General features: G+C 36.7%; 1 protein-coding gene across 1 annotated transcript; it reads left to right on the top strand.

Moving 5' to 3' along the window:
- Positions 1-908: 908 nt before the first annotated feature.
- Positions 909-14,331, top strand: lmnb2 (lamin B2). The gene is made up of 13 exons (XM_026345849.1): positions 909-1,352; positions 5,619-5,755; positions 5,943-6,099; positions 6,431-6,556; positions 6,712-6,810; positions 8,145-8,216; positions 8,300-8,425; positions 8,503-8,723; positions 9,407-9,641; positions 10,800-10,907; positions 11,412-11,531; positions 12,624-12,701; positions 13,156-14,331. Exons 1-13 carry the CDS (start codon positions 1,134-1,136, stop codon positions 13,189-13,191), a joined length of 1,734 nt encoding a protein of 577 aa, XP_026201634.1. The 5' UTR covers positions 909-1,133; the 3' UTR covers positions 13,192-14,331.
- The last annotated feature ends 995 nt before the right edge of the window (positions 14,332-15,326 follow it).

Raw genomic sequence — 15,326 nt, 5'->3', positions numbered from 1 at the left:
TTTAATTATATTTGGCCCGCGAGATCATATCAAATGTGTATTAGAGCTGGTCCTCCAGTATATAGAGCGTACACCTCTAATACTACAAATCCCAGAATATTTTGTTTTGGTAAGTGCCCCCTCCTTTTCTGTTGACAATCATTAGCATCCATGCAACCAGTCACATCGGACAAACTTAATCCAAACCTCCCCAAAAATGGCAAAATGAAAGAGGCCAAGTGCACAGTTCACTGTGGGTGCTGCACAGTTTCCATGTTTCCTCCCCGACACACTGCCCCAACTACATGCCCAAGCTGCTCAAATGCTTGGCATGGCATGAAAAGGAAGGCATAAAAGTTATTAAAAGTAAATTATTATTATTTTTGGTTGTTTTGTTGTTGGCCTGTAAAAAAAGGTTTTCATTAAAAAGAACTGGAAAGAGTACAGATACATAATAAGAAATGAATACCACTAATGTGTGTTTTATTTAAAATTTTATTTCTCAATTGTTTATAATATTAAGCTTTGTTTGCTCCAGATTCAATGTTTACGCAAAACTAAAGTTTGTTTCCATATAAAAATGTTTAACATTACATAGGCCTATGTGGAGAGATGGAAAAACATGCACAATTGCAGTTAATTTTTCAATAAAGGTTGAGTTTGGCCCACTGCGAATTTGAGTTTGACACTCAAAGTGTTTTTAACTTCTTAAGAACGTCTGGACTCATAATAATAATTTGAATGAACCAACGCGATTCCTACAGATGGCAGCAATGCAACATTTTTGGATGCCGGCTACCTTAAACCCCAGAGAAGAAGAAGAAAGTGTAGCTTCATATTTGTCATTGAAATGTGCGGCCATGCCTGACATCCGGCCGCTAGCTGGAGCGGGCGGATCCTTTGTTGCCCCATCATCCATTGCGAGACAGGAAGCGTAGTGTGCTTTTGGCGCGGTGTTAGCCATCTTGGAGTCTCATCTCTTTTCCACACATCTGAGACACTGCATAACCATAGAACCTATTGATCGATATTGTTATTGTTATTTAAAAAAAATAAACAGTTTCTTCGTTCTTGTTTAAGGAAGACAGTAGATAGATTTGTTTGTTTTTGCTGGCTGAGGTGTGAAGCAAACTCAGGATAATCAAACGACCATTATGGCGACTGCTACTGCTACTCCAAGCCGTGAAGCTGGCCGGTTGGTGGCCTCTACACCTCTCTCCCCGACTCGGATCTCTCGTTTGCAAGAGAAACAAGATTTACAACACCTAAATGATAGGCTGGCTGTGTATATCGATCGTGTCCGGTCACTGGAGCTGGAAAACGACCGGCTAATGGTCAAAGTGTCTGAGAAAGAGGAGGTGACTACTAGAGAGGTCAGTCCAACTTGTAAAAAATGGAGATAATTAAACCACGTTATTTAATTGTGTTTACCACTTACCTATTCGTAACTAAATGCTATAGTTCGCTTTCCAGCACAGATAGCTAGATTTGTTCAACAACAGTATGCTTATCTTGCACATGCCGCTGCATTTGCAACAGAATGTAGCTAACCATGTCTATGTCGTAAATCAAACTCCCTTTAACGAGGCTCGGAGAATTGGGCGGGTGATTATGCGCGCGAATCACAAGAAATGATCTGTTTTTCTGTGTGAAGGTAAAGTTACGTCTCTTAACGGGAAACGTGCACACATACATTTTCTTAAGACTACATTTACTTCATATATTATGTTAAGACTACATTTAATCAAAATTAAGGTAAAGCTTATTGTTGTTTTACTTTGCCGTTTTTACAGATGGTGACAAAAGATGAATAACAAAACGCGCTGTGAAAAACAGAACGTTAATTATATGAATTGATGCTTACTATCATTTAATGATAGGTTTAAATTCATCTTCAATCTAACAGGACGTTGGGTGATAAGGTAATACAGAGGCACTCGGTCGTGTGTGTGCAGTTAGCTTGTGTCCAATAAAGGGTACAAAGAAAACTATGGTGGTTGTCCAAATTGCTAAAACTAATAAAAAAGACCGCAGTCCCAAATCGAGCACACATTAACTGACCTAAAACCCTACGAAAAAAATCCCAGGGTCCCCTGTTTAATCTTTATCACAACCTGTAATTGTTAATGAGGAATAATAACAGTTTTGTCTCTTTGATTTTCCTGCTGCTCTTCCTGTTATGTTTGGTACAGTGAAGTGTAACTTTAGCAGCTTGGCAACCCCAGTCAGTCTCTGGACAAATAGCGTCTTCAAATTGCTGTTTCATTTCAAGATATAACAAAACAAGTACTGGTTGTACTAAACTGACTATCTTATTGATACAATGGAAAATAACCTGTAAGAAATTTAGCTTCCTGTGGAGAACTGCTCACAAACTCCTCTGTGTCCTTACTCAGGGTGGTGGCATATATGTGCAGTTGACGGGCTAATTAACCGTGCACTGTTACACACAAGAAAGCACTCATTAGATATTTGTCATTAAAGGCTGCTGTATAGCCTGTATAGGAAATATTGAGTTCAGCAAGGCAGCATGAGAGCTGGTTATCAGCATTAGCTGAGTCAAGTGTCTCTAAAGGTCAACAGCATTAACTACAGCTACGCGTGTCATGAACTGCACTGGCAAAAGCTAAACTTTTGCACAGTTCCTAATTAAACAAATCACGCAACATCTAATTATTTGTTGCAATTGTCATTGCAAGCAAAAAGTGTGTAAGTAAGCTGTTGTCAGTGTTTCCTAGCATGGAATTCCACGTCCTTGCAAAGTGATTTACTCATATCCCTAGAAATGAGAATGATTCTCATATAGATTCACAAAAAGGACTAATTTTTGGGGTAAACTGAGATGTAGGAGAGAAAGAACGATTGTTTACAAAATTCTGTAATTTTTCTATAATTTAAATAATTCAGTACCCTTATTAAATGATGATTGAACAAGCAGAAGCAGAAATTAATAAATATTTTACAGTGTAAGGGAGTTTATGGAGATCTTTTTTAATGTTTTTGCATACATAAATGATTAAACATTTGCATTTAGTAATTTGAGTCGAAAAACATTAGCTTAGTCTGCTTTCACTAGATTGGGTAAGACACTGGGTGTAGTGTGAATATTTAAAAAGAAAATTCCTGTCTCTCCAGGAATACATTCTTGGTGTTGCATGCAAGTTGTTAACACTAAACGCGCAAAAAGAAGTGATAATAATAATATAATAAATAATACATTTAATTATCGAGCGCTTTTCCAAACTTCCAAACAAAGTGTTACAAAGTGCTTCACATAAGAGACACAAAAACAAAAACAACAAATCCAAATTGAGCAAGCACTAGGCAAACAGTGGAGAGGAAAAACTCCCCCAAGAGGAAGAAACTTCCAGCAGAACCAGGCTCAAGTTAGTTGACCATCTACCTCAACTGGCTGGGGTGCGGGAAACAATAATACAAACAAAACTTACAACTACGGCATCAGTCCCTTAGAAAACCAGTTCCAACGGAAGGACATGCATCTAAGTTAATAGAAAGTCATCCTAAATGAGAAGTTGTCTCTGTTTAAAGAAAATCAGGCAAGGTTTGCTGGTAGAGGTATGTTTTAAGGAGCGATTTAAAATATGTTAATGAGTCAGTTGATCTTATTTCCTCAGGTAAGTTGTTCCAGAGTTTGGGGGCTCTAACTGCAAAAGCTCTGTCACTTCTAATTTTAATTTTAACATCAGGGACATACAGAAGGTCTCTACCAGAGGATCTCAGGCTACGTACTGCCTCATAACGCTTAAACAGCTGGGATATATAGCCGGGGAAAAAGCCATGCAGGGCTTTAAAAGTTATTAATAAAATCTTCAATTCTATCCTAAAACATACTGGCAGCCAGTGTAAGGAAGCCAAGACAGGACTGATGTGTTCACATTTTCTTTTTATTAAAAGTCTTACAACTGAGTTCTGAACAATCTGGAGCCAATTAATAGATTTACGGCTGAGACAGGTGAACAGACTGTTGCAATAGTCGAGACTTGAGGAAATAAATGCATGTAACCTCTGTATCAATCAGAGCTTCTGTTATCCCTTAACTGTTAATTCCTCATCAATCATATTTTCTGACCCCTCTAGAGAAAGCACTTTAAGCCGGTTTCCTCCCATGTGCTTATCTGAGCCACTACAAACTGTCTCAAGTATGAAACCATCTTCCAGCCCAGTTGTCATTCCACCTCATCCAAACTCCTCTCAATCTTGGACAATCCCTCCCACCCACTGCACAGTGTGTTGGCTGGTCAGAGGAGCACGTTTAGCCAAAGACTCATTAACATTAAATGCTCCACAGATTGCCTGTGGCAATCAATCTGTACAATTCCTCCCCCCTCTGTAAGGGGTGGGGAAGGTGAAACTGTCATATACTTGCTGTGAATATATTGACCCAATTTCATTTATCTATTTACATATTCTGTATATATATATTGAGTTTTTCGGTATTGATGTTGTGTATTTATGTTGGTGTTGGATCTTTCCTGGTTGTGGTTCCTTTTCTTTCTGTCTGTTTTGAGAACAATGGTAATGAGGCAAAACAATTTCCCTCTGGGATTAATAAAGTTTTTTGAATCTTGAATCTGAATTAATATCATGAAATGATAGAATTGAACGTATTTTGGAGATATTCCTAAGTTGATAAAACATGTCTTAACAAGCTTTGTGACATGATGCTCAAGGTTTAGTTTACTATTAAACAAAACAGAGTTTTTGCAGCAGCTCTGATTGATTCTATTTTTTCATTAAAATAGGTTTGGAACTTCTCACACTCTGCGTCCCTTTCAGCCGGTGTGCTGGGAGGGGTTGGGTTTACAAATTTATCAAAAGTCTGAAGTAGAAACTTAGGGTTGTGGAGATGAGCAGTGATCAGGTCTGAGAAGTATTTAGCTCTGGCATTCTTTAATATCATATTATAGTGGAGTAGTGACTCTTTTGTAGCTTCATAATGTACTTGAAGTCCAGTTTTCTTCTATTCACTCTGCTTTTCTACACAGCTTCACAGCTATGAATGCTTAGGCCAGTTTCAAAACTCACATTTCTATCAAAGGTTTTAGAGAAAGTTCAATCAACTTTAATCTAACCTTGAAATAAATGGCATTTAGGAGATATTTCAGTCTGGATGACTTGCTTTTAGATGCAAGTCCTTAATCTAACAGCAGCCTTTGACAAAATTGATCATAATCTTTTATTTCGATCAGGTTCTTCTGGCTCTTCCCCAGTCCAGGCTTGAGAGGAGAGAGTCTTCTCAGTAACAGCCCCAATTGTGGAATAGCCTGCCTTTTAATATTCGAATGGCCCATAAGTTTGACCAGTTCAAAACCAGACCAAAGACACATTTATTTTCCTTTCCTTACAAATTTTTATTTAATTGACATTACTTTGTAGAAACCTGTCTTCACTTTGACATTGAGGTATTTTTCTGAATATTTCTGTCATGGTCGCCAAATTTTCTTTATTAGATTGATTTATAATGTCAATAAAAGGATGCAACATCCTAAGTAACTTGACCTCTAGGACTTCCACTACACTATCACTATAGTGATGTTGGTAATTTATTTAAATTGCAATTTTTCTTTCTCCGTGTGATACATCCACCCGGTAATTAAAATTTGTGATCTTTTCTTTAGGTGACAGGCTTGAAGGCTCTATATGAGGCAGAGTTAGCTGATGCTCGCCGGGTTTTGGATGAAACTGCAAAAGAGAGAGCCAGGCTCCAGATAGATCTTGGCAAGGTTCAGGCAGAGCTGGAAGAAGCCACGCGCAGGTGAGATATAAACCTAAGTGTCACAAAGGTTTATATTTTTATATATTTTATACATTATATACATATTGTTTTACATTATATTAATCATAATCTTGAAATTTGGAATTGCTGTTACTGTTAGAAGAATTTGTTGTTAGCTAGTTGGAGGCAAACATTCTCTTCTCTTTCCTGTGTACATATGTTCTAGTGTCAAAAAGAAGGATAGTGATCTTGCTGCTGCAGTGTCCAGGGCCATTGGTTTGGAAGGCCAGCTGAACAAGAGTGAAGCAGCACTTTCTACAGCTCTAAGCCAGAATGCTGCTTTGGCTTCTGAGCTTGCTGATGTCAAAAGCCTGCTGGCTAAGGTTTGTAGTGCAGTGTTTCCTTAAAAGACAAGAAACATATGTATGTATTTGTCATCTATAATTCTTATAGTCTGGTTAGTAGGCGTGAGTTTTACCACCAGTCAAAATGTGGTATTGCATATCAAAGTTAGTCAGTTTGTCGGCACTCCAGTAATTATTTCACATTTACAGTTCATATAATGACAATGGTTTTGAACCTAACAAAATGAAGTAGAATGTCTTTGACAACTTGTCTCATGACAAGCAGGTTTTCAGCTGATAAACTTATGTAGTGTTAAACCTATGCAGTCTCCATGTGCTGATATTCATTAAGATCTTATGTGATGTTTAGGCAGAGGAAAGTCATGATGTTGCTAAGCGCCAGCTGGAAGCAGAGACACTCATGCGTGTAGACTTGGAGAACCGTTGCCAATCACTTATGGAAGAGCTGGAATTCAGAAAGAACATGTTTGAGGAGGTAAGGGTTATGTGTGTTGTTTGTAGGACAGTGCCATGTGTGTAGGAGTTATCTTTTTTCACCTCATGTGCTACTTTTGTAACAACTCAAATAGAAATAAGAAATTCCATCAGATCTAAAAGGAAACTGCATATTTAGTCTGCACTTGTTTTCAGGAGGTGCGCGAATCTCGGCATCGACAGGAGGCGAGAATCGTAGAGGTTGACTCTGGAGTCAGACAGGACTATGAATTCAAACTTGCACAAGCTTTACAGGTATGTTATGAATTTACTCTAACTGTCGTTTCTTGTACTGTATTGTCTGTGGTATTGCTGGGTAGTGGGATCAATAAATAGATATTATGTATTCTGTAATTGACAAAGCATGTGTAGGATTGTCTCAGTTTTATACAAAAGTTTAGGAATCAAAGGTTGTCACTACAGCAAACAAACATTAAAAGGATTCACTTAAATTACTCTTGTACACTATAGTAACTCTTTGTGGCAGGTATCTTTACTGATGGGATTGTTGTGCAAATTGACTTTCCAAAATTAACAGTACTTGTACATCTTGGTTATATCGGCATTATTCCTGTACATGGTCATCTCCTTGACTTTACATAAAAATGTATTATCAATGTTTGTTGTTTGGTAAGTAAATTTTTTTAGATTTGTCATTAATAAAATATGGTCCAACCAAGCAATGATTTTTCATCCTTAATCCCTGTTATAATAAACAGTTAAATTAAATAGTAGTAGTAGTAGTAGTAGTAGTATTAATAACAATAGTAGTAAATATACACTTATTTTTTTTTTATTCGTTTTATCCTGTGAGACCCAAGCAAGAAAAGAGGTAAACATTTAAAAAAATACTATAAGAATAAATGTTTCCATTTCATGAGATGCAAGTGCAAGGTGGGACAGAGGCTTATTTATAATAATAATAATAGTTATTATTATTATTATTATTAACTTAAACTTTAGCCCTAAATGTCAAAGAACAACAGCTGATTTCTGACTGAAAAATGCATTCTGGTTTGGACTTGGATATGCTTCAGGTTCATGGTGTGAGCAGTACTGAAGTGAAATTGATGGTGTACATAAGCCGATGCTCTTTTTTTTTTTTCTCTAAAAAAACATTTTGCATTTGGCACTCTGCATCACTCACATGCTGTGGTGTCCAACAATTAGTAGCAGAAAGTGTAGAGTTTGCTGAGTTCAGGTTAAAATGACGAAGTTAGAAACACAGACATTGGCAGGTAGAGAATGAATGCACTGATTTAATATGCTCATTTCTTAGTGGCTAATTAAGAAAGTTACAAGTTTTGAAGTAATTTTTATCTAGTTTTTAACTCTATAACCACATAAAGAAATTTAAAACACAAATTAAATTAAACAAATGGCCACCTTTTAAAATGATTAACTGTATTACAACATAATATTATTTGCTATGTTTGCCTGTTGAAGACAAAAAATGTTTAGGTTGTTATTATACTAGGATACGGAAATAATTTGTAAAAGCTCTGTGGGAAAGATGTAACTTGCTGAATTTGCCCAAGGAAGCTTTATATTAGAATTAGAAATAATCAGGTTTGTGTGATTTATACCAGGACCTAAGAAAGCAACATGATGAGCAAGTGTCTCTTTATAAAGAAGAACTGGAACAAACCTTCCTGGCCAAGGTGAGAACATTTATTTGTTTAATTTATTTGTTTGTATGTTTTGGCATCCCGAGTTTGACATGTCTCTTTTGGTCTTCCTGTAGTTGGATAATGCCAAGGTCTCTTCAGAGATTAATGACAAGGCAATGAGCACAGCCAGAGAGGAGCTGCAAGAGTCCCGTATGAGGATAGAGGGTCTTGGATATCAGCTAAATGCTTTACAGAAACAGGTACTGCTTTTTGATCCTCCTGTATATAATATTGTGGACTTTGGCCACTCAGTTTCACAAATGTATGTATTTTGAAGGTGGCTACCTCAGAGGATCGTATCAGAGAGCTTGAGGAAATTCTGTCTGCAGAGCGAGACAAGCACCGCAGAGCCATTGAAGGAAAAGAGCAAGAGATGAGCGAACTGAGAGAGAAGATGAATGCTCAGCTCAGTGAATACCAGGAGCTGTTGGATGTGAAACTTGCCCTAGATATGGAGATAAATGCATACAGGAAACTTCTAGAGGGAGAGGAACACAGGTACAGTGCACACTGGCAGACCTATGATACATACAGTATTAATTCATGCCATGTGAAACGGATAAATGAAAATTACTTCCAGATGGGAGGTGTTTTTACTAAAGTTGTGTTAGTGGTTTTCTAGAGTATCCCAAGTTTTGTCAATAACTGGTAATATTGATGTCTTTTACAAAGAATGTGCTCCTAGCCTGGCTGGTATTTTTCTTTAAACTTTTTCTTACTGTGGCTGTCGTGTCTGAATAAGCATCCTACTCACATTTATGTCAAAGTCACAGCAGCAGTACACACACACACACATATATATATATATACACACACACACACACACACACACACATATATATATATATACACATATACATACATACACACACACACACACACACACACACACACACACATATATATATATATATATGTATATATATGTGTATATATGTATATATATGTGTATATATATATATATATATATATATATATATATATATATATATATGTATATATATATATATGTATATATATGTATATATATATATATGTGTATATATGTATATGTATATATATGTATGTATATGTATATATATGTATATGTATAGTATACAGTAGCAGTATACATCAGTAACTTCACTGATTTAATACTTTATTGATCCCCTTGGGGAAATTTTCTGGTGTGCTTTTTCCAGACTGAAACTCTCCCCCAGCCCTTCGCCTCGGGTAAGTGTTTCTCGGATGACAGGATCTTCATCCTCCCGCTCCTCTAAGAGGAAGAGGGTGGATGTGGAGGCTAAGGATGTACCTGAGGGAAGAGGAGAGGGACAGCTGCTGGTTTCGGAAGAGGCTACAGCTAGTGGAGCAGTCACCATATCACCCACTGACATGGATGGAAATGCGGTCACACTGACCAATGATACTGATCAGGTGTGTAAGGCTGGGAGTATACTTCCTGTATTTGCATACTTTGTTTATGTGTGGAGGATTTAAACATTTAGCCACAAGGCAGCAGGTCACACTGACCAATGATACTGATCAGGTGTGTAAGGCTGGGAGTATACTTCCTGTATTTGCATACTTTGTTTATGTGTGGAGGATTTAAACATTTAGCCACAAGGCAGCAGACCAGGGCCTAATCATCCCTCACCAGTATAGTTTCTTCCTCATAAACATTCGCCTTTACACAACATAAACAGAAGCCAAACCAACAGAGAACAATGTTGAGATTACAACAAACAAAATGGCAGAAAAATAAATTCTAGTATTTCTGGAAAAACTCAGTATGTTTTCTTTTTTTTCCAGCACTTACAATTATTGTTGTGGTCATTCAAAACTGTTGCTGAGTTCATATCATACCACCCTTCACGTGGAATTGCATTTTGCACATATAAACAGCACACCAACTTGTTTCTGATTATGTATGTGCCAAGTTGCGATTGGCAACTGCGTAGGTAACAGCAAGTATAGCCTAAGAGTGGCTGAAGAAGAAAAGGCTTTATTAAGCTTGGCTTTATTATACAATGATGGCCATAAATGATGATCTTGTAATACAGCATAAAAAAACTTCAATAACAAGTTCTATGTAGTATTAGCACTGAATGTTGCATGCTAACATAAATCTATGCTAGCATGATTTTGTTCATAGGCCTAGGGGCAACACAGGAGAAGTAAACCTCAAGTCCAGAATCAGTAGTGTACTTGTAAGGGACAAAATACACTTGTTTCAGGTCAACTATGTCCACATTTTGGGCAGAGATGTGGATAATTCTTTTCTCAACAGATGAATTTCCCTTTAGAGTAAACAGTCCAGAATACTTAATTTTTGTGTGTCATCACCAATTTAAATTGTATTTGTTGTTGTTGACTCCATGTTCAAAAATGATTTGAGCATCCATGATTATATATTTTTTATGAAAAAACAAAAAACCATTAAGTTAGAATAAAGACAAACCAACGAAACACCAAGTTTGTGTCTGTGTGTAAGTATCACTTAGATTCTGAATGTAAAATTTTATTTTAAACTTTCAGATAGGTATTTATTAGGAACTTACCGTAGTTGCTGCTAAATTTTAATGTGTTTTGCAGGACCAGCCTTTAGGCAACTGGAGATTGAAGAGACAGGTTGACAATGGGGATGAGGTCATCTACAAATTCTCCCCAAAGTTTGTCCTCAAGGCTGGACAGTCAGTAACGGTGAGAAAAGCTTTGTTAGATACTAAGTGTGAATAGGCCATGTGTTTCATGAATATAATGAATTAACTCCATCTAAATGTATCTTTTAAACTCTAGTGGGACATTATCCTCTAGTTGCCCCTCTTTCCTGTTGTTGTCTCACAACCTTATAATAAATATCTTTACAGAAATAACATACTTTTAAATGTACGGTATTTTGAACGTAGTGTGGTTGACCTGCAAAAAATGAAATGCTGGATTTGACTTACAGACATTAACTGACTTCTAGCACCTACTGCTAACCTTCTACTGTAAAACTGATTTGTTTTGATATACCCCCACAAACATGCTCTCATATTTATACTGCTATGGACAGAGCACCCCTCCTTATTATAACATTGTGTTTGACTACATGCGTTTTGTTTCCCACAAGTTATTAGACATGCTACTATTTACTTCTAAAGGAGCAAAAACAATTTGTGTGAAATGGAAGAAGTCAACATGATGTATTTGCTTTCACTACAGGTATGGTCTGCTGATGCTGGTATTGCCCACAGTCCACCATCTGACTTGTTGTGGAAGAGCCAGGCTTCCTGGGGCACAGGAAATGATATAGTTACCTCTTTGATCAATACTGATGGCGAGGTAAAGACATCTATACTTTATTTATTTATTTAGTTTAATAGATACATCTATGGATTTTATTTAAATTAGTCTATTAGTCTTAGTCTACATATTTTATGTGGTATATTGTTTTTTCTTTGTTTTTTTTTGTTGAATATTTTGGATTAATTCATATCCTAATACTTACGCATAAATAATAACCATAACGTCTGACAGTTTTGTTATTTGGGATGGCAGTAACTCAGTCAGTAGGCCAGTTGTGTACAAACCCCATTGTAAGTGGTTTAATTCCTGCTTCCTCATGGCTACATGTTGAGGTGTCCTGGACAAGGCACTGAAACCTTGTAGTAGTGCCACCATGTACTGTCTGGCAGCTGTGCAAAACCAGTTTACCCAAGGGGATCAATAAAGTATGTCATCATCATTATTAGAATTGCTATTATTTAACGATTAAGGATTGGAATGGAGGAACTATTTTTAAGACACTTTCACCCTATGATACTATTCATTAAAAAACTAAAGAATTATGCATGGCAGGCCTAATTAGGAATGGTGTTGTTTACTATATTCTATTATTTTGGGGGTGTGCATAATCAAGGTCGAGCCTTTTAAGCTCTGACTGGTTCAGAAACATGGATTACCTACATTCTGTACCATGCGTCAATGCACCAAAGATGTACTGATGATGGGCTGCTACTTCTGGTTGTAATGAGAAATGTTAGTATATTATTTAGCTGCAAAACTTTTGATTTACAGCTATGTACTGTGCACTGTTAATTGAAATCTATGTAGTTTATAGGCCTATGCATGTGAACAAACTGCATACAATTTGCAAATGTTGCCATACTGCCTGTTAGCATCTTCTCTAGGCAGTCTCCACTGAGTTCTTGTCTGAAATGCAAAGTCTACTCTAAGGCACTGACAGCAGCGAACAATCGGCATGCTCAGGAGTGGGAGTCAGGATATATTTATACAGTCTACTATTGCTCAACAGATTATAAAGAATATGATGTAAATATATCAATTTGACACATTGTTTTGTTCCTAGATGTATGTTGTCCCTTAGCATTTTACTTGGTGATTGTTGCACTACAGCCTCTCTCTGTTCTTCAGGAGGTGGCCAGAAGGAGTGTAACCAAGACTCAGGTGGAGGTAGAGAATGGAGAGGAAGAGGAGGAAGCAGTACAGAAGGTTGGTATACATTTTATTTTGAGTCTATGTACAAAACTGAATTGCAATCATAAATTTCTTCATTGCATTAAACCATTTTCAAATCTAATAAACAATCGGATTTGTAGCTTTACAACAAAGCTTAGTTGATCCCATTGATCTAGTATAGTTCTAGTAATAGTTCTTCACCAGTACTGATGACAAGGTGGAACCAGTTTTCTTAAAGTAAAGTGCTCTAGGAAGAACAGTTTGTTTCATGAGGTGTAAATGCATCATGTAAGTCATTTACTTGTAAGTCGCTTTAGATAAAAGCGTCTGCCAAGTGACTAAATGTAAGTTGCTGTTTTTTTAAGTGCAGAGAAAGTTGCAGAAGAGTTCTGTTTTTTGCAGGTTAGAGTAAATAAAATATCTGTTTTAATATAAATGCATCCTAAAATGTCTTGTTATAATCTGAACCGTTTTGTTTTTCCTGCAGGGGAAGGTTTCTTCAAGAGAGTGCATTATCATGTGAAGCTTTCCAGTTCTCCTCTTGTAGATTTCTGTCTTTTTTTTTCTTTCTTTACTTTCTTTACTGTCTTTACTGTAAGAAATTTTCACAATTATTATAGGAATGCCAGTGTGTTTGGATTACCCAAAGATGATAAATCCAGACTGAATCTTCCCCCCCATTACTAATAGTACTGTACATGTGAATGATTCTTGGTGTCCTGTCTACAACACTTTTGTGTCTTTGTGTAATGACTGCAAAGTAGAAATTGACTATAAGAAACCTTTATTTGAATTCTCAGGACAAGGGCCTGTGCTTTTTACAGACAGAATGAAGTAATTATAATTTTGTAATAACAAAGTGTTGAGCAATAGTAGAATGAATGAATTAATAATTGATGAACAACTTTCTCCAAAATCAGCAACTTCCTAAAAAAATTGTTCAGGTGTTCTATAGGTAACTGGTTTCCATTACCTTTAGGTGCTCACTATAGATTTCTGCAGTTTGATAACCTCTGGTTCCTGGTAGCAATTACCATGAAATAAGCAGACAATGTGTGCTTTATAGTAGTGTAGTGAGAAAAGATTGGGATGTCAAGGAGAGTGAGAGTGATCCTATTGTTAGATTTATGAGCCCAATTGTCAGCTTATTATAAAAAATTTAAGTGTACCTTGAAATCTCAAGACCCGAAGCAAATCTAGTAAAATGTTCCGTGTTAAAGGGAGTGGTAACCTGTTTTTAAAACATTTTTTAAATCATTGTTTTGTTTTTTGTTCTTATTGACTCTGTGAGGTGAGGTTGTCCCATCCTTTGAAAGTTTGTTTGTCTCAATCTTTCTACATGTTTTTGAGCCAAAACATTGAGTTAGAGATACACATACAGCACCAGAACAGAAGTGTTTGTGTACACAGATGGGAGAGAAATTGGATTTAGATGAATCTAGTAATCATTGAATTACCATGAAGCGTATGGAACCGCATTGCAGACTGGCCAACTACAGATGGGACAATAGGTCTTGTGTCTATGAAAGACACAAAACAACATCATTGCTCTTAAAAATAAAAGCAGGTAAAATTTCACTGGAGGTCTACATGGTGGATGTGTTTTTGAGATGAACAGCTTGTTAGCTTTGTCAATCTGAAATATTAAACTGACATAACATTGCCTCCTCTTTTTTAAGTCTGCACAAGGTTAACAGTAAAGGCAACCCTAGGATGAGTCTGTGTCTAAGGTGATATAGACTGCACTATTTCCATCTGTGTATTTACTGCATTGTCTCTTTGTACAAGTGTGCTTGATATTACTAGTTATTTCTCTGTAGAGTTATTGTGTATGTAATCAGTTTATCTACATGACATACTCCATTTCTTATTTTGTACTTAGAATTTGTAGAGTGGTTAAGGTTGGGTGTTTATTGCCTAAATGAAAGTGACATGCCTATTTCAGGATTTTGATAAAATGCTTAACACTAGACTTATTGAAATAGACTTCTTCTATTTCAGACTTCTCCTAAAGCTTTGATGTACAGTGGTGTCCCTCCAGGAACTCGCAGTCTACCACATTTGAAATATAAACACTTTCTCAAAATCTAGTCAGGGCCTTTTAGACAAGCCAAAGTAAAATAATTAAGTGTTTCTACAAAAATGACTTCCTTGGAACTACATGAAGGGTTAGTTGTTTTTGGCATTTGTTTTTCTGGAGAGTTTTGTTGCATATTAGTATGCATTAACAGTTTGTTCTTTTAACAAAGTTTGAACTCAGATCCTGGAGGGCTCAAACTAGTTCTACAGTATTGGTGTGACTGTTATACTGTAGTTTGGTGAAACTTTTAACACCCAGGTTTTAATCTCTAAACCAGAGATGTGGTATACTTCTCTACATGTGGGTGGGTGTGTGGTGTTGAGGCTGGGGGATGCCATATGTCTGATTTAATTCATAATTAACTACTTTTTTACACAATAAATGTTTTACATATACCAATTTGGCATCATTGGTGATTGTTCATATGAGAGTTGTTCAGACTCGCACCTCGTTTAATCCAGTTGAGGGGAAAGGGGGGGTGGGGGTCAGAGTCCAGAACACTTTGCTCTCAGGTCAACTTGACAATCTTAGCTTCCAAATGTAGAATGGGAGTTATCAAGCTCCGGAGGCAGACAGCA

The sequence above is a fragment of the Anabas testudineus genome, chromosome 4 (genome assembly GCF_900324465.2).
Source record: "Anabas testudineus chromosome 4, fAnaTes1.2, whole genome shotgun sequence".
NCBI classification, from domain to species: domain Eukaryota; kingdom Metazoa; phylum Chordata; class Actinopteri; order Anabantiformes; family Anabantidae; genus Anabas; species Anabas testudineus.
The sequence above is the reverse complement of the archived record's forward strand: the minus strand, read 5'-3'. Positions and strand labels throughout refer to the sequence as shown.